Source organism: Natator depressus, chromosome 1, assembly GCF_965152275.1.
Source record: "Natator depressus isolate rNatDep1 chromosome 1, rNatDep2.hap1, whole genome shotgun sequence".
In the NCBI taxonomy this organism is placed as follows: Eukaryota; Metazoa; Chordata; order Testudines; family Cheloniidae; genus Natator; species Natator depressus.
Genome location: NC_134234.1, coordinates 120,841,632 through 120,867,937, shown reverse-complemented (window position 1 = coordinate 120,867,937; position 26,306 = coordinate 120,841,632). Strand labels below are relative to the sequence as shown.

Sequence of the window (26,306 nt, the reverse complement as noted above, 5' to 3'; positions counted from 1 at the left end):
AACACACCTGATTTATGTGTAAACTTTAGCTAAAATCTGAGTGTCACAATTGGTTAAAGAAACTGGCCTGTAATTACTACATAGTTCAAGGTCTTCCCCAGGTTTAGGAATAACTGAAACTGCAGCTTCTCTTCCAGTAGGCAGGAGAGGTTGCTCTTTCTTGGCCTCGCTGAACATATTCAAAAATATAGGTATTAAAGTTTCAGAGAACTTTTTGTGAAATTCAGTCGAGATCTGATCTGCACCAGGAGTCTTTCCAACCTTCATTTCTTTTATAGCCTGAGCCAGTTCCATGATTTCTAGAGGAGCATCTAATAGTTCCTTCTGCGAATCAGAGAGCGGTGGCAGAGACAATCCAATAAAACTGTTATCTAGGGCATCTTTACTGATTCGCTCTTGAGCTAAAAATATTTTTGAATAAAACTGTTGACATTGTTTATTAATATTGGAATGTACTGTATATAATTTGTTACTACTATTGTGAATAACAGCAGTCGTATTTCTGTTAGTCTTTTCCTTAAGTCTGCATGCAGCAGCTTGCCATCTCTCTCAACAGATTCCCAGTAGCTTTGCTTCAGACAGAATAAGGCAAACTCAGCCTGTTGGGACAGAAGTTTGTTGATTTCATATTTTAGATTAATGAAGATTCTGAGTTTCTGGGGAGGAGGCAGGAAGCATAGTGTACCGTGGAGCCCTTAATTTCCTTCACCACAGTATAAACTCTGTGTTCTCTCCATTTTGTTTTGAAGATGATCTAAGAGATGATACAGCCTCTGATGAAGGCTTTAAAGCACAGGCGATGTGTGTGTGGGGGGCACAAGGGGTCACATGACCCCCAGATTTCCACTGGGCTGAGCACGGCTGAAGGGATGTGCCTGGGAAAGGCACCCGCAGGGAGCCCCGCCAAGTGGTGCCCAGAGCAGGGAAGTAAGACTGGGCTGGCAGTGCAGATCCCCCGCCTGATAGGGTGCGGGGAAACCTGCTGAGTCTCATTTCTTCCTTGCTGGCAGCTGCAGTTACCTACTTGTATGTGTCTGGACTAGCCTGCCTGGGATGTGCAGAAGAGCTCAGGGAATCAGCTGGGGCAATGGAGAGAGAGGCAGTGGGGCCTGGGGAGCTGAACTGGGCGTGGGAGGCTGGGGGAGGAAGCGGGGGCCAGTGGAAGTAAACTGATGATAACCCTTTAACTCTTCAACCTCAATGAGAGAGAGAAAAAAATAAAAGGAACTAACATATCAGTATCAAGTAGCACCCATCAACTTGTTTGGAACAGCCATATCAGATCTGAGAGAGCAATACATAAATTCCATGAGATCAGATCCTGGCATACATGTCCCTTCTTGTGATGGAGGAGTCTGTAGATTTTTTGAGATATTTTTCTGCCTTCTGAGGGGAACTGAATAATACTATCTTCTTGCCATTCTTAATATGGAGTGTTGCCAGGTATTTAATAATATACTTCAAGGACATCCGCCTAGCCAATTGTTTCACTTTGTTAACAGCTACCCTCACTGCAACCACATCATGGGCATAATCTTGAAAGAGCAGTATTTTAATTGCTGGTTCTCCCCATAACATCTCCTTTTTTTATCTGGATTTCTTCAGTATAAGCTCCCTAGTGGTTAACTTCTAGAACTTCACAATCAATGGTCTAGGCCAATCTTCTGGAGCTGGCCTGGGGGCAAGGGCCCGGTGTGCTCACTCTATATCAAAACAAAAATCTACTGGCAGATCCAACAACGTGGCAGTTTAGGGACAAATTCAGAGGATTTACCTTTCTCAATTCCCTCAGGGATACCCACAATCTTGATGTTACATCATTGTGAGTGGCTTTCCAGATCAATTAGCTTGGTCTTAATAGTCTTGATATCATTACAGTTCTTCAGAACCTGTAATTAGTAGTTCTTTGAAATCATCTTCCACTTCAGAAGTTCTGTGTTCAGCTTCTCCCATCAAGCTGGATAGAGCATGCACTCTGAATCTCAGTCATGTTGACCTGTAGGGTGGAAACTGTAGATTTAATTTCAACGGTATCTGCAGCCACGTGTTGTAGTGCAGCCACCAGCTGTGTTCGAGCTCAGACACCATTTTGTCTGTACAAGTGCGTGAGCCAGATTTCCTCTGTCTTTGTGGATTTGGAGAGGACGATGCAGAGCTAGAGGGCATCTTGTGGGTTTCAGTAGTCAGGCCCAATATTCCTTGAGGTTGGAGGGGCGGTGGGTTAGGCGATGATGTTTGGGGATACCCCATGGGTGCATCAGAGCTCAAGCAATCTGAATCCCCTTGGGTCACAGGGCCCTCTGGTGTCACCCAGACACAAATTTTTAACACTAAGGTTAATTCTGTATCTCTTAGGCACTTAGATTGCTTACGGGGAGGGAAGTACTATTATCCCTATTTTAAAGATGGGGAACAGAGGCACAGAGAGATTGTTACTTGCCCATGGTCACATGGGATGCCTGAGGTAGAGCAGGAACTGAACCTGGTCTCCAAAGTCCCAGGCTAGCACCATAACCACTGGACCATCCTTCCTCTCTTCCTCTAATTCACCGCTGGAACAACTTATCTCACGTGATCCATTTTCTGTCATTTGAACTCTTTGCATCAAAATAGGAGGTCTTTCTAAAAAAAGATACTGTAGTTTATGGGCACAGTCACTTGTTAAAATTCTGTGCTTGTATATTCAGGAGATCAGACTAGATGAGTATGATCTTAAAATCTGAGATTCACTTAAACAGAAACAGCTTTAAACACATGCTTAAATCCATCCCTATTCAGCAAATCATGTAAGCATGTGCTTAAATGCCTTTGAAATCAAAGGTATGTCTACAGTGAATTTGGGAGGTGTGATTCTGAGCTCAGGTGAACAGATTTGTGGTAGCTCAGCTTGAGTTAGAATTCTAAAAATAACAGCATGGATGTTGCAGTAAAGATGGTGGCTCAGGCTTGCTGCTCAAGCTTAAACCCATAGGATTGGGTGGACTTGAGTGGCTAACCTGACATGGCACCAGTGCCACAAAGTCCACCTTGTTGTTTTTAGAGTATTACCTCAAGCTGAGCTGGCATGAGTCTGTCCACCTGTGCTGGGAATCACACCTCCCAGATGTGGTGATGCTGTACCCTGTGAGGCTTAAGGATGTGCTTAACATTAAGTTGTACCTAAGTGCTTTGCTGAATTGGGGCCTAAGACTTTGACGCAGGAAAGCATTTAAGCACATGCAAGTCCATCTCTGTTCAGTTATGCACTTAGACATATGCTTAACTTTAAGCACAAAATGGCTTAGCACATGCTTAAAGTCATGCACGTGTTTAAGGGCTTTCCTGAATAAGGCCTTTAGTGAACAGACTGTGCAAAATGTACTGTGTACGCACAGCATGATTTTAATGGACCATAGCTTGATAAACTCATTCTTATGTTCTGAGATACTCCTCACTGACAGCGATTTCTTTACAAATTGCTTAATATCTATAATCAGCTGTTCTGCTGCTAGTGAAGTTAAAAAAATGCACGCATGCATGCAGAAAGTGTATTTTCTACTCTCCTTGTACTAAAAAATTGCTGAAATGCTCCTGCTCAACCTTAAAAAAAAATAGTTATGGGCAGAGACCACACTTGGCAAATTCTAGCCTGAAAGTTAAATGTGTTAGAAAGTTATATAGCATGGGGAAGGGTTGTTAAAATGGGAAGGCTCATGTAACTTTAACTATAATTCAACTGTTGTAATGATTTGCTACTTTTAATATTGTTTTTAAAATATGTATTTTGAATGCAGTAGCCATTGCAGAATATTGTAAAATATAAGTATTAATTATGAAAGGCCAAGTTTTAACCTTTGTTCAACAGTTTGGAGTTTGACACAAGTGCTAAGTTTTATAAATCATTTAAGGTTTGAGGCAATTTAATCAAAGGTTAAGGAGCTGATTTCATTTTCTTATGTATACCGCAGGTTATGCGAGGTACTTAACCTTGATCCTAGACATGTCCTGATTGCAGAAGTAATTTTCACAAATATTGGAGGGGCTGCCACAGCTGTCGGGGATCCACCAAATGTGATTATTGTTTCAAAACAGGAAGTGAGGAAGGCGGTATGTATTGTAATCCATTGTGTTACTAAAAATACATGCAGATATGGGTTTATTCAGTAGTTTAGACCTTTTCCTCCCACAAACATACATATAAGGAAACAAAATGCACCTATTCTCTTCTGCTATTTTATCGTTAGTGCTGTTGGGTAGAGCTGGGTGAATTTTTTCAAACCAGAAATGTGTCGAACAATGGCCTTATTTCAGAAACAATTTTGTCCCCTCCACATTTTTGATGTAATCCAAAAAGGAACTCACCTGCCATTTTGGGGGTATTTTTTACCCCATCCCCTTTTTCAGGGGCAAAATGGAAAAAGGAAGGAAGGGAAAAAAAGGGCAGAGGCAGGTGAGAAAATTGCTTGGGTTTTCAGTGAAGGTTTCCCCCCCAAATTTCAAGTAAACAAACAAACAAATACCCTATAGAACAAAAGTGATTTTGAAATTTTTGAAACTTTTCACAAAAGAAGCTTTACTATATTTCAGTCAGCGCTGCTGTTGGATAATGCAAACTATAAGACTGCTTTGCCTACTGTAGGATCTGGCACAGAATTGCAAGCCTCAGGTGTGGCCAATTATTGTATACTTTTATTGAAGACACAGAGAACAGGTGACTCCCCACCCCCCCCAGCTTAGGACTCAGCTTGCTGCTAGCCCCTACCCAGAGTACAATGGCTTGAGAGGTTTTAACTTCCAACCCGAAGCTCCAGTATTCAGAATATGTGGTTCATTTTGCTGGCTAAGTGAGGTCAATGAGAAAAGTAATATGATCTATGGTGTACTGCACAGTAGGAGCTCCAGGCATTTGATCTTCAACTTCTTTATTCACAGCCTCCCCTTGGCTGCAGATGCCTCTTCCTTCCTTTGAGGATGTGTAGGGCCCCTGCTCTCAGGCTTTTAGATTCTTGGAAGAGCTGAGAGTTATGTGGTTCTTCTATATCTCCCATTATATCTCCCTTTGTTGAGAAAGAGGAGTCCCACTGTCCTCCCACATTTGTTTTGTAAGTGGGGAGTCACAGCTCCTTAGCCCCCCTCATCATGCTCTTTTCCAACTCTCTCTCCTTTCTCTTGGGAGGGGGAGAGATTACCTCTCTGCTCACTCTGATTACTACAGTCTTTTGGGAAGTGGGGAGACAGGTATATCCTCAGCATGCTCTCTCTCTCTCTCTCTCTCTCTCTGAGGAACTTGGTGTTTTGAAGCAACAGGAGAAGGGTCTTCTCTTCAGTGGCTGAGGCCCCCATTGGCCCTAGCCCTGTGATGATGCAGGCGTCTGCGTGGGTGGATTGGTTGTTAATGACATTCATAGTGTCTGCATCCATGGGATATGGTTCTAGGCTAGCCCCCATGACTTACCCAAGCCCTCCATAGAGTAGTGTAGAGCCATATCGCTGGATGCAGACACTGTGAATGTCATTAACAACCACCACACCCAGGCGGACTCCTACATCATCACAGGGCCAGAGTAATGGGGAGCTCAGAGAGGGATTCTAAACAATATGAAAGGAACTATCCCTTCCAGAGCTCCCTCAGGGATGGAGTGGTTCTGCCTACAGTAAGTGGCACTCTCTAGCCCATAGTTTATTTGGTAACAAAAACCTCTAAAAATGTGTACATGATACTCTTTGCTGTGGCCAAACCTTATAAATCCAGAATAACTTTGCAAACTTAAATAAAGAAATATCACATAGTATACTGCTTATAGTGTCAAAATAAACATTGCAGAATAGAGAGGGAATTGTTATATAAAGCTCTAACTTTAAATTGGTTGTGTATAGCTCTTAATTATCAATTATGTCAATGTTGCTATAGCTATAAGGTCTGTTCTAATTAACTGGATTGTTCTTAAGGAGGATAACAGTGTACATTTTGAGAAACATCTTTCAAAGCTATAGTGTTTAATAGATGAAGTTTATCTTCAAAAACATCTGAAATGTATTAGTAGAAAATCACAGTCTAGTCATTAACAACTTCGGCCTGTAATGTTCCTGGTATTCATTGGGTGGTGACTTTAGTAGTTAAACTACACATTTGCACATGTGCAACTATTCAGGCCATCTACTATAAATGAGAGTAATTTCTATCTGTCATGAACTGCATTTTCTCAAATATTCAGAAAGTCGATAAAAGTTTAACATTATAAATGAGGAAAATATTTAAGCAACCAAATTCAAGGACAATAATGTATTTTTTTTGGATAGTATTTTGATAATTTTAGGAAGACCCGGGTTTCTAAATGCCTACTGTGTGTGATATCTTAGCAAATTCTGCATTTATGACTCCAGCTTAAACAAAAATATTGAAAAACTATTCAAACAGTTTAACTTTTTGGATTGTTTTTAAATCTATATCATATTTGTGAAATTAAGACTTAGGGTAAATTAATGAGGGCAATCCTGCAAAGCCTTATGGGAGTAATTCTTATCCCTTTTTGTAGTCTCTCAGCAGTCATAATTACTTATGTGAGTCAGGTTTATAGGATCAAGCCCAAGAATCTGCCTAAAAAGTTTAGAACTTGTATACTATATTTGTACCAAGTAAATGTGTTATCTTTTAATAAGTATTTTAATATAAAAAATCCCCATAGTAATTTAAGCCACTTTCATGTAATGTTACTGAAACTTTTAAAATTAATATTTTATTTCTATATTTTCCAAACAGCCCCTCCTTCTTCTGTCATCAGTAGCATGGACTCAGTGTTGTCACTGTAGAGAGTTCCTTGATATTTTCAATGAAATTTCTTTATCTACCAGTTTTGCATTTCCTTTTGAGTCACTTCTGAGAGAATGATTAATGCCTCTATTGTCCAGTCTTATGGAGAGCTTACACAAGTACCCCCAACATATTGTTGTTACTGTCTAAACAGTAACAATATTACAGCTTTGCAATAATTACTTTTTTCTCTCATACGGAGATCGGTTAGGAAACCTCTGAGATGTTTATGGCTAAGTTTTTATTTTATATATGTGCAAATGGTACACGAAAGTGAGAAACTCTCAGAATCCTCCATGCCACTGAGACTGTAAAAATACAGGCTCTTTCTGAACTGGGGTTGATTTCAGTGGAGCTGCTCACATTCTTAAAATTACATGTCTAAGTGCTTTGCTGCACCAGGACCACATGTGTTTGTAGCTTAAAGTTTGTGGATTTAGCAGGAAGCAGAGCTGTTTAATAGATTAAACATAGGGCCAGAAACTTGTGAGTTAGATTCCTGGCTATGCCAGTAAGGGCATATCTGTATGAAGAGTTAGTACACAGCAGGGTGCAGTGCAAGGCACTCCAGCGTGCCTTGCACTAACTGTCCGTGTGGACCCTTCTGCTGGGCACTAATGGTTCCCTAGGGTGCTTTCCATACTGCTGTAGGTCAGTGTGCACTGGGGACCTGTTAGTGCTCAGCAGCAGGGTTCACAGAGAGAGTTAGTAAGTGGCACGCTGGAGTGCTGTAGATTTACACGTCAGCTTGCTGCGCACTAACTTGCTTCTTTGATGCATGCTGTTAACAGGAGAGGGAATTAAAGTGGAAAAGAATGGAAGGGAGGGGATCCAGCACAAAAAATTTCCCCTTCCGTAGGGCTGAGAATCCATTGCCTGGCGCCTTGTGCAGCCATTTCAAAGTGGGCATATAACACTAGAATTCTGATCTGGTAGCATTTTGTACTCACTCTGCACAGGTGTGAATGACTACACAAGGAGCAAGGGAATAGAGGGTCGGATCCTATGTATATGTGAGAGTGGAGGACGCAAACAGGAAACAGAGAGAGGCTTTAAGGAAAGGTTGGGCAACAAAAATTCTCAGCATCTCCTAATGAGTTTATCAATCTATTAAATATATGACAAGATCCCTTATTGTGGCCATATATCTTTCTTGTTTTGTGACCAAAACCAGGATAACATTATTAAATTAGTTCTAGAAAACAGGACATTTTTAATACTTTGAAAAAACTCAGTTCATTTTTATTTCATTTGTTTGTCTCAGTTCATATGGTGTACTCATCACTGTAGTAGTATTTGAGAAGATAGAACTTTCATAACGATGCATAACTTTATTATACAAAATGTATAGGTGTAGGGTCATCACAAAACTTTCATTCTTTGGATTCAAAAGATATTTACTGTGATGCATTATTAGTTGGTTATAGGTTATGATAAAGTTAGCATCTGCGGTCTATGAATAAAACTTACTTGTAAACCTGCAGCATTTATGACTGAAGCTTTGTATTAGACTATAAAAGTATTTCAAGCCATACAGATGGTAAAATAGTGGACCATAAATTAAGGTGGCCACCTAATTAAGAGGAATGTTTTTGCAGAGTTATTGTATAATAGTTCTATAAAACTTCCCATTGCTTTACAAAATTTAGGATCTTTCCCTTATTTGCACCTTTGCAGTGGTTTCTTCTCAGAAAAATCTGAGCGATTGTGTGAATGCCAGGCTGCTTAGTGCTGATGTCATAAGCTATTTCTTCTCTCACGTTCAGGAGAAGCTATGGATCTTCATCATTGTCTAATTTAAATATTGTCTTCACCTAAATACGTTCAGTCATTGTCTCTCCCCTTGCACATGGGAACAGGGACTTCTTGTGATGCTAGGAACAGTGTCGAATTCAGTCTCTTGGAGTTAGATGGGAGAGAGATCCAAAGCAGAGCCAGAAGCAACAGCTTTCTTTTTAGGCTTTGAAGTGGTTTTATGTTAATATTCAATGACACAGCGAAAATATTTGACACCAAGACTTTAACATCATATTATTCTGGTTATTAACTTACATTTTCCAGTTCAAGTCAAGCCTGTTTTAGTAGCCAATATTTTTTCCAAAATCTATGGTCACATAGAGATTAATTGTTAACACTATTAGAAAGAGGGGATTCCATGCTGTCATATGGCAGATGGCACTGGTTCTTCGAACACTAACAGCTATTGAGTTAGTGACTGTTAAAATCAGACCAGGATGGAAGTACCAGTTACAAAGAGGGAAACAAAGGAAGGTAAGATGGTATTCAGAATTGTGTGTTTTAGGTCCAATGTCATGTGAATCGCTAGCAACAGAAAATGAATGTTACCTTCTGCAGTCCATGTAGCTATCAAACTGTGTTAGTGCACATATTTTGTAGACAGAGTTAAATGTGTAGACATGGTTGATAACTTTGAAAATGACTACAACCAGCTAATACAATCTTAGGTCTATTAAAGATGTTAAACAGGGTCACACTAGTGTTAGATGACACTAGTTTAAAATGTGTTAGATGACACTAGTTTAATCACGGCCTCTTGGGCATGGCCATGGAGACTTTTTATTTTGGTTGTTTCTTGTTGCTCTTGAAATATAAAATAAAGGCCATTCTCAGTGAAAGTACAGTATTTGGTTGCTCCTTTTGTAAGGAAAAAAACAAACTGTACATTTTCAATGATATCTTGCAATTATTTCTGCTCTTGGTCATTCAAAAGATATGTTTTGGCACTGGTCCAAGGCTTAAGTCCTGGATTGTCATATTTAAGTGTAATTTTCTCTCTCTGCCTTAAAACTGCAGACTTGTTCTCAGAAAATTTTATGTGCAAAGAAGTAAATTTCACACCTCCGTAAGCAGTCAGAAGAAAACATGCCGGATAACATGAAGATAGTGATATATTATTTCAGGAAAATAGTGTGTTCCTGTATTTCAGTACGAAATAGAAACACTTGTAGAAATTTGTGCTTAAATACAAGAACAGATGCCCATCTGCTTTCAGTTTTGGAGTCTCAGACAATAGAACCTGTAGGCTGTAATCTCCCTAAAACAAAGCCTTAAGGATGCCTTTTCCATCTGGGAAGGTTGGGATATTTCGCAGAATCAGTGAGGCCCCAAGTAAAGGATATTTGCAGCACCACATAGCATTTGCCTGACACACTGAAACCTCCTAGATGAAAATTATTTCTAGTCTCCTTTGTGCAAGTCAAAGCTATTTGAGCCAATTGTGCGAGAATAATCTTTATGAAAATTCATGGAACCTTTGCAGTGTTCAGTAGACACATTAACCATTTAAATTGTGTTCAGAGATAAAAATAATAAAAATGTTAGAAGATAATTTTTCACTGACTTGTATGCCCAATATAATTATTTAGTTGAGTAAGTGGTCTATATAGGGCTGAATCATGGCCCTGGCTATATAGAAGTGCAGGGGAGTAAGGGGATGTGATGTGCGAGGTATGTGACTGGTAGAGGATGCAGGCTCCGTAGGGGTGCTACATCCCCTTCCCATGCACAGGGATGGGGAGGTGATGGAGAGTGGGTGGAGCCTTGAAACTACCCCCTTTTGCCTCCATTGGTGCAGCTATGTTACCATCTTGGGTTGCAACGAGTAAACCCTTAGTGCACCATATTCCCTCCACAGAGCAGCACAGGGATTTAGTGGGAGATTGTGACTCCCTATGTCACAATCCCCTCCTTGGGTTGCTCCAGGGGCAGTGCAACAATGCATTACCCCTATGTTGTGTTCTGAGGTGAAATCCAGACCAATGAAGGGTTGTTATCACTTGCCCTGTAATCCCAAGTGCTTTAAATGCTCTGTTGCTGGAGCTCCCCTGTGGGAGCCTGGACTGCTCACAGTCAGCAACAAGCATGCATTCTCTGTCTGTATGCTGTGCAACCCTCATCTAGCACTCTGACATCAGCAGTTTGCCTCCTGTAGCAACACAGTTACTCCCTGGTTTCCATTAGCTTTGATTATACCTGGTGAAATGACCTTAATATACCCCCAGTCCCAATTTTCCCAAAACATGTGCCCTGCAATGTCCAGCCCTTTCCTGAAACATTCAGAGGAATAATAAGGTTGGTTTGCTCCTCTAAAGAGGCAAAATGCTCAGTTTATCAGTGTAACTGAAGTAAACGGTCACTTCAATTCAAACACAGCACTTAGATTAAAAGTAAAACAAGTTTATTTAATTACAATGACGTAGGTTTTAAGTGAAATCAAGTATAAGGGATAAAGACTGAAATGGTTACAAACAAATAAAACTCAAAAATGTTTTCGAATGCTATGACTTTAACAAGCTACTGTCTAGGTATCAGGTAAGATTCTTACCACACACTTCTTCCAGCAAGATGACTGACCACCCCTCTCTCTGGTCAGGATCTCTCCTCAAGGTTCCTTTTGCATCTTAGGTGAAAGATAATTTGCGGTTCTTTGCCCCTCTCTTTCATAGTTCAGTGAACCTTTAAAATGGACTCTTCTGAAGGGTACCCCACAAAGTAAAGTTCGTTCGAGCTGTGAGGAAGGAGACTGGGAGTCTGGTGGTGAAGGCAACCCCATGCTGCTTTCTTCCTCCACTGGTGTTTGCTTTAATGCAAATTGATCTGTTCCTGTCCCCTCCAATGCAAATGAATGGCCACTTGACATGTGATTGCCAATAGATTCCGATGACACCTGTCTGGAAGCGTCAACTCATCCAGGGAGAAACCTGTTTACTCACTCCACAGACTTGTCTGGTAAACACATTTTAGTCCCACATGTCCTTCACATTTGTACGTTCCCATGGGCTTTTACCGTACATACAAACACACAAGATTATTAATGATCGGTGTGTTATTACTTTTTCAATGATACCTTACCTCAGGGGTTCTCAACCTTTTTCTTTCTGAGGCCCCCCCAATGTGTTATTTAAAAACTCCATGACCCACCTGTGCCACAACAACGGTTTTTATGCATATAAAAGCCAGGAACGGTGTTGGGGAGTAGTAATCGGGGCAATTGCCCACGCCCCCCCAACCATATGGGGTCCTGCAAAGCTAAGTTGCTCAGACTTCAGCATCAGCCCCGGGTAGCAGGGCTCGGGGCCCTGGGCTTCAGCCCCATGTGGTGGGGCTTTGCCTTTCTGCCCTAGGCCCCAGCAACTCTAATACTGGCCCTGCTTGGCAGACCCCCTGAAACAAGCTTGCGGCCCCCCAGTGGGCCCTGGATCACTTGTTGAGAACCACTGCCCTACCTGACCCATATCAGATATAATTTATGACATTAATGAACTGATCAGGCCAGCTGAAAATCTCTACTAGATCTCAGGGGGCCCCTTTCTCTCTGGCACTGGGATGTTCTTAGATTACACCCTAACATAGAGTTTTGTTGCCTGCAATTCCTCCCCACCCATCTTCCTTCTGCTTATATCTTCAGGGAGGAGGTAGTAGTCCTCTTCCTAAGATATTCAGAGAATGTCAGCTGACTGTTGGGCAAATCTTGCTAAATTTAATCTTGCTTGTTTTTTCTGATATTACTTGGCATGGCTGCTGCACACCCAGTCCTGAAAAGCATCCACAGGGTTGAAGGGAGCTTGGAGCATCAGACTTTATGCTAAGTATGAAGAAGATAGCAACAGAAACTAACCAGTGGGGCTGTGTGTTGAATTGCCTCTCCTCTTCTCAAAAGATTTAAAGAATAAGCAGGGTTGATGGGGGAAAGTTTTGGAGCTGAACAAACCCTTGAAATTCAGCCCAATTTCTGAAACACTCTGCGCAGCTTGAGTAGCAGCTGGGATGGAATACCAAGAAGAAGCAAATAATTTTCCTCTGGTGATGTTGTGCACAAATCCTTACTCCTGAGACTTTTGTGTGTCAACTCTTGTGCCCTTGTGCCTAGTCTTGAATTTCAAAGAGTATAAATTGACACTATCCCTTCAAAATAAGTATCTGTATGTACAGCGCCATCTCAATTCAATTTCTTTCAGTTGTCAATCAAACTTGAGAGTGGCTTATCAACTTCAGCATTTTATTTTTTCCCTGATTGCTATGCTTTCATTTTTCATGTAGGAATTTAATTTTGGGGGTTTCAAATAAAGGTATTTCTTGTACTGTGTTTTTCTGTTGAGACATTTCTGCATTGTTACAATTGATGATAAAACTTTTAAGCACTGGTGCAGAGATCCAAGACCTAGAGATGTAAGAAACTTTGTAAATCGAAGTCTAAGGCCTGGTCTCTGAGGTACCATATTCTTTATCTTTGCCAGGTTCCCATAACACATGACTCTGGTCTAATCCAATCATCAGAAATAAAGGTGTTTTCTGTGCTTTTTAGGTCCCCCTTTCTCCTTTTCATTTCAAAAGTAGCAAATAATCGAAGTGCCTTTAACTCTGACTATCTCTATTGAGAACTCCTATCAACAGGATCCACCTTAGTGCTATCTTTCTTTCCACTGAGATAAATAAATTGCTGTCAGCACTATGAAAAGTCTTAAGTGCATCACATTCTGAGAGTCAGTTGAAAACTGAAAGAATTGGACTTATTTCAGTAGCTCTTGGTTATATTCTGATCATCTCTCCTGTTTTACTCCTCATCCAACTGTGTCCCAGTCATTTGTATTATCCTGGGAATGAGGCTTTTTGGTTTGTGCAGCCTCAAAGTTCTTACAATTCAATCCCAGTCATACTCCTTCATCTCTTCAGATTATATAGGAATCCTGCAAACCTTCTAGATTAGACTGTGTAGAACCAGTTACTGCTTCTTCATATCTCTCGAATCATGGTTCACGTGGCAGCATTTTCTGTCGTCTTTTGTGGTCCATATCTTTAAAGAAAGAGGCCCTTATGCAAACATTTGGGTAGTTAGGCCCATTTTCATGCAAAATGTCTGTTATTATATAAATATATGCAGGACAATATGTCTGTTTTTGTGAGTGGATGTTGAAAGATCTGGCCCTGAAAGTCTTTGTTCGCTCACATGGCTCTTGGTAGGTCTCTTAAAAGTTTGTAGATTGATTCCTTCGTAATGTTCTCTCCTTCAGCTTTGAAACTTAATTGATGCCTGGTAAGTATCCAGACCATCCTTTATGAGCATTTACAGGATTGACTTGTACAATCTATTCTGAAAAGATGGAAGGAGTTGGGTGGGAGGGCCTCTGTCTTGTTTGTTCTGGATGTTTCCACATCATATATACTTGAACTGAGAGCTTTCCCCATAGATACTCTCAACAGGGAGTATGGTGCAGCCTAACAATATGTATTTCAGGTAACAAGTCCAAGCTGTCTTAAAATTCAGGTTGTAAACAGCCCCTGCTTCTGCATGGAAATGTTATTGCTATGTATTATTTGCATTACAACAGCAGCAAGATGCTTTAACTGAGGCTGAGGCACAGAAAGATTAAATGACTTCTTAAAGTCACACAGTGGGAGAGATGGGAATTGAGCCCAGATCTCTTGGGTGGTAGTGCCTTAATAAATAAATAAAAAAACCTTCCTCCCAAATCTGGCTCAGTGCGGATTCCCTGTTGAGAGAACTCTTGTTGTCTGGATACTGGAGGGAACCTTGCTATCAATATATCTCTAATATCTAGAGTTGAAACTCTTTGTCATTAGGACCTCTATTAAAATTAAAGCAATGTAATATAAATAGGGGACAAATCTTGATTTTTTTTTGTTTTGGTAAGAAATAACGGGTGAGGTTTTCAGAAGCACTCTGCATTGGCTCAACTCTCCTTCCATTTAAGTCTTTGGAGTTTTACCTTTGACTTTAATGGGAGCAGAGCTAGATCAACACTAAGCACTTTGGAAAATCCCACCCCAAATATTGAACATTACATTATATATATATTTGAATTCTGTTTTTGACTCTGTTCCAAGCCTCCGTCATACAGGAAGTATAAAGGAACACAAATACTAAATTGAAGAAAAAATATTGCAAAATGTGTTCTAAGTGCTCGATAATGCTTTTGCTGTAATAGCATATTGTAGAATTTGGGACAAGTCTTGGTTTGAGTAAAATGGATGGAAAAACTCATATTGTCATCAGTGGAGTTAGGAACTGGTAATTAGTGTGTAAATATATAAGAACTATTTTGATACTGTGAAATTTAATGGAATATTTTTGAGTTGGTTTGGTTGGCATGAAATTTATTTAATAATAATTTCACTGAGACTGGGGAAGCACAAAATATGCTATGCTTGGAAATTACCTCTTGTATGCTTTGTGACGTGTATATAATCACTGAATTGTAAAGTACATAATGACAAATACTTTTTCAGGTAATGTAGGAAAATAACTGATTTGTAATTTATAATTGCATTTTTACTCCTAGGGATTGGATTTTGCAGCATTTACAGGACATATGTTTGTTGGAATTTGTCTTGTTCTTCTGGTCTCCTTTCCTTTCCTCAGACTCCTTTACTGGAACAAAAAGCTTTACAACAAGGAGCCAAGTGAGATTGTTGGTGAGTTAGAGCATGAAATCATATTTTTATAGCCGTTGAGTTGGATAATGTTTAAAATTAAATGAATGCTCTGTGCCATAATGTTGTGTGTATGAAAACAGATTAGTCCACACAGCCTCATTCTATCTCTGAATGTTAGTATTTTACTAATAGTTTGGTTTGGGTTGTTTTTTATTTTGCAAGTAATGATTTTCCTGACACTACTGCTTTTAGTTATGTGTTAAGATTTATGTACATACTGAAGGTGTGCAGCAAACTATATGAAATATGCAACCACAGTAAATAAACATTATGCTAATTATATCACCTGAAACTAATGAAGCATTTTTCATTATGCTGAGAGGCATAATAGAAATAGACTTATCAGCAATTTAAAAATCATTGTTATGCATTTTGTTTTTGGTCATTATGGTTGTAGGAGGTGTGACCATGGGAAGAATTCTAAAATAATCTAAACTACTCAAGATAACATTTGTGCAGGGCTCTCACTCATGGCCTTTTGTTCTACAAGTTCCTTGGAACTTCCCAAGGTCTAATGGTTTTTGGTCCCAAGAGCAGCTGTCGTGGGTTGGGGCCTGAGCTACATTTGTCATCCTCCCACTGGTAGTTGTACCGTATAGTGGTCTAAATGTTGCTTTTGGAAGCTTCCAGATAGGTCTTTCTTGTCTGCAGTCAGAAAAGGAGTTTACTGTAGGAACTTTGTCTCCAGCTTGCTGTTTGGCTGTTCATCCCAACAGAGACAGGAATTGGAAGGGTTGTCTTCTTCTGGTGTGGCCATTCCTATCTCCCAATCAGGTTTAGTCCTTTTAATTTGTCTTTTAGTTTGCTGACCTTACTGACTTTTGTTTCAACGTTTTCAAAGCCTTAGTCATTGCTCTGAGGCTTTAATTTGACTACTGTAATCCCCACTCCAGTAGGGTTGCTGTGCCCTGGCACCAGCTGGTGAAGAAGGTGTTACATACCCCTGTCTCAGCTAGCCCTGCTTGAAGAAGGTTGAGTAATAATAGCTCCTCCTTGATGATGGTGATTGCTCACCTTCTCTTGCAAGAATTTAGTAGTCTGGACAACCATGGTCAAAGCAAAGGAAGGCAGAGCATATGGCACCACACCCCAGAACCTTATGCTTCCGTGCTGAGATTCAAAGGTTGGAGGCAATCTTTTGAGTCATAGCCAAAGTACAGGTTGAGCTTTAGGAATAGGTGTCTGTCCTGGTCAGATCCTTTCTTCAGTAACTTAAAAAGGTAAGTGCATGAGGGTGTTGATTTATCCTGTCATCAGAAGTGGGCAGCATTTGATGTAGTTGATACAGTAATGAGATCCGCTGTCTTGGTAGTGACTTCCACCAGGTGTGGGTGGCTGTAGTCTCCTCCCTGGAGATCCAAAGAAAAACCTAATGACTTGCCTTATCAATGAGAGAGCTTGTTTTGAGCTGCAGGCTTTTATAGACATCTAAAGAGATAAAGTTTTCTTGGGCTTGTATCCTGTTCCTTAGGCCCTCTCCACAAGGGAGGGAAGGGAAAGGTTCCACTGCTTAAAAAGGTGGCTTGTGCCTTGACACTTGATTTCAAGGGAGGCCAATAACCACTCTGCCCAGGATACTCATTCACAGCAGCAGAAGCCAATGGCTTTTCACTACTTACCCAAAACTAGGAGGTTTTTGAAGTGTTCTAGGGGATATAGGAGAGACAAGGTGAGGTAATATCTTTTATTGGTGAGAGAGACAAGCTGAAGAAGAGCTCTGTGTAGCCTTCAAAGTGCGTGTCTCTCACCAACAGAAGTTGGTCCAATAAAAGATATTACCTCACTCAACTTGTCTCTCTAATATCCTGGGACCAGCATTGCTACAACAACACTGCGCACAACTAGGGCAGATAGGCAGCCAACTGCTTTCTGTAGCTTGCCAGGACATCCCTGTCAGAGCAGATTTTAAGAGCCTTTTACCCTCATGTGTGCCCTTGTCCCCTGTACATGTGAGTCCTAGGAATTGCTCTGTGAGACTGCAACAATCAAGTTTTCAGAAATTATCGAGATTTTCCCCCACCTCTGGGTCTCAGGAAGAGATGTTACAGGAAATCTGTTCCTAATGGCAAAAAGAGCTATTAAGCCTGTGCTTCTAGGCAGGAAAGGAAAGGATTTTATATCCTGATAGTAAAAAAGAAAGAAGCATCTGGTAACACCTTAGGTCGCAGGGAATGTGTTAGCCGATGGCCAGGGATGTTTGGTGAGGTGCCAGCTATGCCCGTTTTATACCATCCGTGACTTTAACCGCTAGGACGCACTGTCCCTTCGCGGCGGGCAGCCCAGGCTAGGCTGACGGATGCCCCAAGGTCCTAAACACCCGTGACTTTAACTGCTAGAGCTCAGAGCTCCTTCGCAGCGGGCAGTCAGGATTGACTGACAGGCGCCCCAAGAGTTTGCCCCGTGGAGGCGGCACAACTCAACGCTAGGCTCTTAGTACTCTCACCTAATGGCCAGGCTTTATAGCCAAAACGGCTGAGGTTCTTTAATTGTGTTGGCTGCTTTACAGTAAACCAGAGAAACAAGTCAGGCTTATGCACAAATGGTTACCAAAATTTATTAAACTAGATTCTAATCATGTGGTTACAAAATTGCTAGTGCCTACTTATTTAAATGTAGAGATGTTACACACACAAACAAGTTACAAAACTGAAGCCACAATCCCAAAGAAAGAAACAAAGCATAGAGCTCTATTTCAAAATATGTGTACACTAAAGACAGGAGATCAGGTGTGGGTGCTTCTTACCCTCCTTGCATCTCTCGATTCCAGCGGTGCCAAGCCGGGATCGGTCACTCAATTCCGCGGAAAGACGAATAAGGGACAAGGCTTAGGGACCCTCTTAGCTGCAGAAGCCTTGGGAGGCTGTCACTTATCTGACCAGCAGATAGATAGTGAAAAGCACTCAAAAATCATGGTGCTGTAGGTCCCATACTTATACCTCTGTACTCCTTTATTCTCTTTCTCCTTTCTTATGCCAAATTGGGGCTGGTATGTCTGGGCGACGCCAGCTCTCGCAAGAGTAGTTTACACTTGCAAGGGAGAGAAACAATAAGTTTCGACTGTTGGACATTCCTTTTATTAGGGTAAATATTTTCCCACCTAGGATGTTGGGGTGTGTACATCATGCTATTTAGTAGGGGCTAAGAGCCATGTCTGTCACAGCGCCTCTGCCTGCTGTGAGCCTAATCGTTGTATATGTTCCCAGAGGCACATTGTAGCAGCACACCTGTGCTTCTCACAGCTTCAAAGGCTGTGCTGGAATTTATGTTAAGTGCCCTGTTGTTTTGGCTCCTGTGTGTTCCCAGCAATGCTGGCCTGGGGGGGGGGGGGCTGGCTGGCTGGCTGGCTGGCTAAAGAACGGAATCAATATTTACCTCCCAAATAGTTAGCTGGTTACCATGGGAGCCTTCAGTGATCTTTTAGAAGAAATTATCTGGCTAGGTGCGCTGCAGCTGCCTACTTAAGGTTATTCAAAAGCAAAGGAAGTAAAGGAAGATTTGCCATAGGGGAACTACACTACTAATTTTGAGTCTTGCCTTTTGGGCAGGCCTCATTGCTGCATCTTTTCATGAAATGGGTGGTGACAGTCATAGCCTACCCTGCTCATCATTGGAGTGGAAGGTTCAGCTTACTAGGCTGATCAAAGACACCAGTGGGGTGACAGAATCACTAAGTTTAAATAATAATTTACCCAATTCCCAACTTGTTCTGAGTAGACAATTGAAGTATACAGGATAGGTGGGCTGAGACCTCCATTATTACTGCTGTTAGGGAGGATCTAGAACTCTAAGAGTGTAAGAAGTTCCCATCTGTCTTGCACAAGGCCCAAGAATAAGAATCTTGCATGGATGAGCTCTTCAGAGAAAAATAATTACAAGGTGAGTAATTATCTCTTTTTATGGAGGGGAGAGCGAAGCCCCATAACTTTAAAATCCATTGTAATTTTGTATAATTATAAAAGATTATTACCTTTCTTTGCCTACTGGGAGCATATTATTATAATCTTTGGTATCCAGCAATTTTTTCATAACCTGCCTGTTTGTTATTTGAAATGAAATTAGGTTGCTTTAATTAATTTCTTTTCTAATTAAAGTGATAGATTTCGTGGATATTTTATTGTATAACTGGAGTTGTTATATAGTAATATTTTGTTTAAAATGCCATTCTGCAAGGAGTCCCTGTGACGGGGTGTATTGGGCCCGTTGAGGTCCCCTGCTGGAGGCCTTGTGGTCCTACCACATCCTGCCCTAGAAAAGGAGCAGTAAAGGTGGGTCCGCCAGGCCTGCCTAGAAAGGCTGCAGGGAAGAATCAGAGCCCAGCAGGCTCAGTTAAAAGGAGCTACAAAGTCTGAGCAGGTCAGTTGCTGGTTGGGACCAGAAGAGTGAGGAAGGACTGCAACGTTGTGAAATTCTCCAGGCAAGGAGGCCTGGGAGAGACCCTGCTCAAGCAGGGAACAGACAGAACCTGAGGACTGTAACTGTAAGGCAATGTGGGTGAAGGCGATGGGACAGAGTGGGAAGCAGCCCGGGGAATCCAGTAGCAGCAACCATTAAGAAAAGCAGCACATGGCTGATATTTGCAGGGTCCCTGGGTTGGGACCTGGAGTAGTGGGTGGGCCCGGGTCCCCCAACTGGTGAAGTAGCCAAAGCCCTGAGAAGGGGACACGTTTCATGTGGAAGCCCAAGCATAGGGCTGGAATATAAAGGGCTCAAGGACAGGGCTGAAGACCCTGCAGAGGGCCAACCGTTTGTTGAACTTTACCAGCGGAAGGGGACTGAAGTGAAGGAGTGACCTGCTGGAGCCCTGGGGCAATAAGAAGGTGAAGAGTCTCCAGGGAGAAAGCCCTGGGGACACTGCTATATGTCAGGGCAGGCACGGACTTAAAGCTAGCCCAGAAGGAGGTGAGGACTGAGCCCAGAGACGGGGTGAAAGACTTGAACAAAGGCACAGGGATAGGCCCTGCTGGACCTTTTATCCTGGAAGGGGTTCATCCATTTTCGATTTTGTGTGACTTAGCCATATTTAGATCATATTTGTCCCTAAAATTGTGAAGTTATTTTTGTGATCTTTCTTTAATAGAAAATTGCCTTTTTATGGTTTTAACTTTTACATTGTGTTTGAGTATTTTATAGAAATCAGTTGTGTATAGTCACATTACTGATTAACGTGAATAGTACATTCATTCATGAATATTATATTTAGCCAATAAAATGTTGCAAAGCTTTAAGAAACTGGCATATTTTGCCTCAAATTAGCCTCCTTATTTATAATCCCTGTTACTCAGCCTAGTATATTCAGAAATTATAATCAGTGTACTATGTGCTTTCCCCATAATCAGCAGCTATTCCATTTCTGAGAAGCTAATCAGTAGCTACTCAATTAAATCAAATGCTAAAGCACTATTTCTACTGAAATTTTCTGTGAAATGGGAAGAGAAGATGATAAACACAGATTTCATTAAAAGGTAGCTGCAGTAATTTGGCTTTGGAGAAGCAACAGAATATGTTCAAGAGGTCTTAATGAGTCCTTTCCATCTCTAATTGCCATGATTCTGTGATAACTTGAAATGTATTGTTTGAAGCAGCTCTTTTAGTCAACTAAATATCTGCCATTTTACTCTCTGATTAGTAATCAAACAGTCTTTGACGTTATAGGAAATAGCACTGATATGCTGTTCTTCACTGATTTTTATTGTCTGTTATATACTTTAAGTATCTTCTGTTGTTTTTGGCTACTTAGATTAGTCAGCTCTGAGTGGGGTACTAAAAGCAGATTGACTTTGATTTTAAGAAGTGGCAATTCTGTTTATTTGAGGAGAATATTGACATTTTATTTTCAGAATTGTGCGTTACCTGTCACTTTAAATCCTGGCATCAGTTGAGGGCTGTAAAACCCAAGCAAGCTTGTGCTCTCCCCATAATATGGCTTACCTCCTGTGGCTTGCTAATCTTGAAACAGACATAATGATACAAAAAAAAATTTTAAAAAGGAGAAATTAACATAAATAGAAACAAACAAATAGAACTTTAGTATCTCTGTTATGGTTACAAGGTGAACTGCACCTTAGATCCCTGTTAGCACTTCTTGAGTGCACCCCTTGGGTGATAGGCTTGGCTTCCTCCATCTCACCGTAGGTGGAACCATGTGGTCCAACCACTCTTAGACTGGGTCTCTGGGCTGCAACCCCCCTGATTACCAATTGTGTTAACGTGACAGGCCCAACTAGGTGTGGTATCTGTCAGCCCATTCTCTCCAGTGACCGGCCAGCAGGGTGGTTAAAGTGACTCAAAAATGGCTTCTTCAAAATACAAAGCATTATTCATTCATCCCCCAAAGGTACCAAGCACATAGAGCAAAGGGTAAAAAGAGTAAAGATTTATATACACATGTCCCCTTTTATTTAACCTTTAATCTTTCCTTAAAAGCATTTGTGCATTTCAACCAGCCCAGTTACCTTCACCAAACTGCCCCTGCTGGTTTGTGCCTCTCTCTGTTTCTATCTCCTTGCAAGCCAGTCAGCTTTCACTGAGAGTCCGGGCACTCGGGGTATGTCTATGCTGCAATTAAAAACCTGTGGATGGTCCATGCTAGGTGACTTGGGCTCGGGCTAACACTCTGTTTAACTGTGGTATAAACGTCTGGGCTCGGGCTGGAGCCCAGGCTCTAGGACCCTGCAAAGTGGGAGGGTCCCAGAGCTTGGCTGCAGCCAGAGTCTGAACATCTATACTGCAATTAAACAGCCCCTTAGCCCAAGCCCTGTGGGGCTTACTTAGCTGGCATGGACCAGCCATGGGTGTCTAACTGCAGTGTCGACATACCCTCAGTCAACCCCACCCTTTTCTGGGCCTGGTGTTCTCTAATGTTTAGAATTCTCTTTATCCTGGCCTTAGCCTTGGGAAGAGTAAACCATTCTCAGCTTGGCTGGAGCCAGGTAGAGGATATTGCCCAATAAACATCTTCCCCATGGTTTTCTCCAGGACTATTGCTGTGTCATTGTTTTGCCTTTCCTGCTTGGTTTCTTTAACCATCCCTTTTTATATAACTCCATAGCTAGTAACCAGTCAAACATACAGAGGCAAATTCATCACAACTAATACCGATATTTCCCAGTTTGTTTCAATCCCGAGTAGGTGTGGGGGGAGGAGGGAGGCAAAATGTATTGTAGAAACCCGGGAAAATAATGTTTAATTCCCCATTTCCATGAGGAAAAAATGTTGAAGAAACATCTTCTATACCCTAATGAGGTACTGAAGAAAAAGTTGAAAATATATAAAACCTAAATGAAGTGCCTATGCATTTCCCAGAAACTTGGGTATTCTAAGAACAAAGGACCTAGTACAAAAAGTTCAGGGCAAGAGTTGAGAAACAGTCTACAAAAAGGGCATTTGCATAGCTCAGGATGAATAAGAGATCTTTACCCAGTTTCAGTTTGTCACCTGGGACCTGGCTTCTTTAATCTGTCTTTCTTTAGTGGAGAAGAATTAAAGGAATTTCACACTCCCCTAAAAGAGAAATAGGATTAGGTGGTGTGGTCAGAGGGTGTGAAAGATGTTCCCTAAAAGAATATGAATGGGGCAAACAATGGTATATGCCGGTAGGAGGAAATAATATTGTTATTCCTCTCAAATAGACAGAATTTTCTGTTGTAAAATCAAAGGCCTGTCTTAAAATCATTGTTATTCCCTTGAGGATTAATGACACATTTTTCCCCATTAAGTACTGCCTTTTACCAGAGGCTTACAGCCACTTAGCGGCTAGTGTTCAGATCTCAGGATTTATGAAGTTCTTTATCACCAAGGCAGTGGGTTATATACAATATTGTGGAGCTGTCACTCCCCTTACTGACTGCTGCAGAGGCAGACTTTCCTCTAAGAGGACCCCTAATTTGGGGAGATATAGCCCTCCAATTTTCCTGTGTTGTTTCATCCAAATTCTGACTATCACTTACTCAAGAAAACAACTATTAAATCAAGAGTGTCAGATGCCAGTTGTGGGGCCATGTGCTGTCCAATTGATATACTTATCCAGCACACATGTCAATTTAACAATACACTGTAGTCTAGCCCACTAGCAACAGAGGAAACAGTGCTGCAGTGGCATCCCACTTTGCACACGGAGCCAGGAGAGCACAGGGCAATTGTCTAGGATCGTGTGATTGTAGTCATGTGTAAAGAATTTGGTATAAAGAGAAAGTGATGTAATCTGCTTCAGCATGAAGTGCAGAAGCATAGAAATAGACTGGTATGCTAGTCAGTCTCCCTCCCCAATGTGAAGTGCTACTGCATTCTCTGCAGTGATCAGAAAAAGGGTGAAATGGGAGAGGAGAAAAAAGGCACAAAACCTAGAGGTAGAAGAGTATCAAAGTATAGAAAACAAAAGGAGAGAAAGTAGTGGGGGAGGCAGAAAAGAGAGAGGGAGGGACAATACAGCTACTGAAAAAAGAGGAGAGAAGAAAAGAAACTGAAAATCTTATTTAGTCCTCACTGAGCAATACATTTATCACCTCTTTGTTAATTATAGATCCTTCCAGTATCTGAATAGTGTTGTTATAGCAAAAATAATATCATTGTACTGTACATCATTTGTAAAATACAGAATGTTGTCAACTTTGTACTGTAATTTTAGAAGAATACGTGCAATCTTTCTATGCTCAAATTAAAATGTTCTTTTAATACTTTTTCCCTTGAACTTGTATTTTATTTTTTCTTACTACTAAACAATCTAACTATCCTCTTACATTCCATTCCTTCTAGTATGCTGTATAGGAATTCCAGACTAATTAAAATTGAGGAGGTTTAGAGGTTTCAAAATTCACACTTTCCTGAGTGCCACAGAGACAAGCGTCTGCATCCTTTCTCTGCAGGAAGGCTTAGAGGGAATTGTGGGCCAGGGAGGGGGCATGGTCAATGCTAGCTGTTTGTTGTCTGGGTCCCCTGTATAGTAGAAATACAGCATTTCTGTTTAATTTTGTGTTCCATTCTCCTGAGTCAACGGTTTAGACTCTTAGGGCCTGATGCACAGTCCACTGAAGGCAATGGAAGTCTTTTAATGGACTCCAGTGGATTTTGGGTCAAGTCCTTAGGAAATTGGACATGTGTTAGACCTCAAAGAGAAATTTTAGGGATCTGTCATTAGATAACAGACATTCACAAAAGACATTTTGTTTTTATCTTGTCCCAGCATTTCTGCCTGTCATTTTACTCTCTCTAAAGAGGATATTTGGATAGCTACAATAGTAGATTTGCCTTGAACATTACATTTCTGATGGTAAAAATATTAAGTTGCTATCTCTTTCACTTGCAAAGGTACCCTTAAAAATATAAACCAGTGTAAATGGCTGTAAACTGATCACTAGGGTTGTAACCTTGACAGTGATTTTTGCTAAAGCTCACAGGTTATTCATGCTTCCTCAGAGCCCCCCAAAACTGAGATTCCCTGCTTTCGGCGACACTTAGTTATCTGCTTTATTTATAAAAATTGAGATTGTATTAATGCTTATTCATGCTAAAGCACAGTGGGGTATTAACACAGGGGGCAAGAGTTAGAAGTACTTTTTGGGAGAACAAGTGAGGTGACAGTCTTTTTTTTAATGTGGTTGAGAGTGGACTGGTGGCAAAGTGTTCTACAGACCTGGCAAAAAACTGTCTAGCTTTTTATGGTATCAGTGAATTCCTCTAAAACGCCTGACTTTCTGTACAATTCCCAAATTTCATCTGCTTTAGTTGTTGGCTACTTCTGCTGATCTTGAATCATAATTGGATCTACTGGGGTTCTTTAAAAATAGATCTTGTTTTGACAGATGTATATTTAGAGATTATATTTTGACAATAATAGTATTTAGTATTAATGTAGGATCCTTCATCTTGAAAGTGCTTTCCAAAAGGTAACTAATTCTCTTAACACTCCCATGAAGTCAGTAAGCATTCCTATCTGTTTTACGGATTCTGAATAAATGCTACTTATCAATGTTTCCTTCAATCCCTGGATAAACCAGTAATTTTATTTAATGATAAATTGTTAACAAATGCTGCATTTTGCGTACATTAACCACATACAGTCTAGAATGTTGTATGGGAAAATATAAAAATTAAGGGTACCAAGTATCAGAGGGGTAGCCGTATTAGTCTGTATCCACAAAAACAATGAGGAGTCCACTGGCACCTTAAAGACTAACAGATTTAGTAGGGCATAAGCTTTCATGGGTAAAAAACCCATTTCTTCAGATACATGGAGTGAAAATGACAGAAATAGACATAAATATATATTGGCACATGAAGAGAAGGGAGTTACTTTACAAGGGGAGAACCAATGTTGAAGGCCAATTTAGGCAGGGTGTATGTGGAAGTCCTTGACTAGTTTCCATAGGCAGGTAAGGTCTGGAACACAGTGACTTTACTGTGAATGGAAAGGCCATTTAGGGGGATTTCATATCTTCCTGAATGCCGCAGGACCAAGCTTCTGTATCCTTTCTCCATGGCCAAGGTGGAGGCATGCTCTGTGGGCATACCTCCTGTAAGGATTCATTGGCCAAACACCCTGAGCAGGATGGATGCTGTTACTGATTACGTCGGAGGATTCAGTTTCTCATCCTTGCTCATGTTAATCTGACCACATTTGTTCATTACCAGGGTGTGGCAGGGGAGACAGTTATGGAATGTTAAATTTGTGGAGTTTTCCCCATAATAGAGGGTGGGTTACCTCCCTCCTTTTAAAAGGCAGGGTGTTTTGATCCTGGGGCCTATTTGTTCCTGTGACTCCCCACCAGCTCTGAAATCCCCTATCTCAAAGGTTCTCAACCCTTTTCTTTCTCAGGCCCCCCTCAACATGCTATAAAAACTCCACACCCCACTTGTGCCACAATAACTGGTTTTCTGCATATAAAAGCCAGGGCCGGTGTTAGGGGGTAGCAAGCAGGGCAATTGCTTGGGGGGCCCATGCCACAGGAGCCCCCATGAAGCTACCTTGCTCAGGCTTCAGCATCAGTCCCGGGTGGTGGGGCTCAGGGACCTGGGCTTCAGCCCCATGCAGTGGGACTTCAGCTTT

At 41.2% G+C, this 26,306-nt stretch overlaps 1 protein-coding gene across 3 annotated transcripts in view; it reads left to right on the top strand.

Annotated features, from left to right (window-relative positions):
- Positions 1–26,306, top strand: part of OCA2 (OCA2 melanosomal transmembrane protein) — a 336,400-nt gene that overhangs the window by 170,146 nt on the left and 139,948 nt on the right. For all 3 annotated transcript variants that reach the window (XM_074965665.1, XM_074965648.1, XM_074965656.1), the window contains 2 exons: positions 3,948–4,086; positions 15,112–15,244. In XM_074965665.1, coding sequence (XP_074821766.1) covers positions 3,948–4,086; positions 15,112–15,244 — 272 coding nt within the window. The remainder of the gene's footprint in view (positions 1–3,947; positions 4,087–15,111; positions 15,245–26,306) is intronic.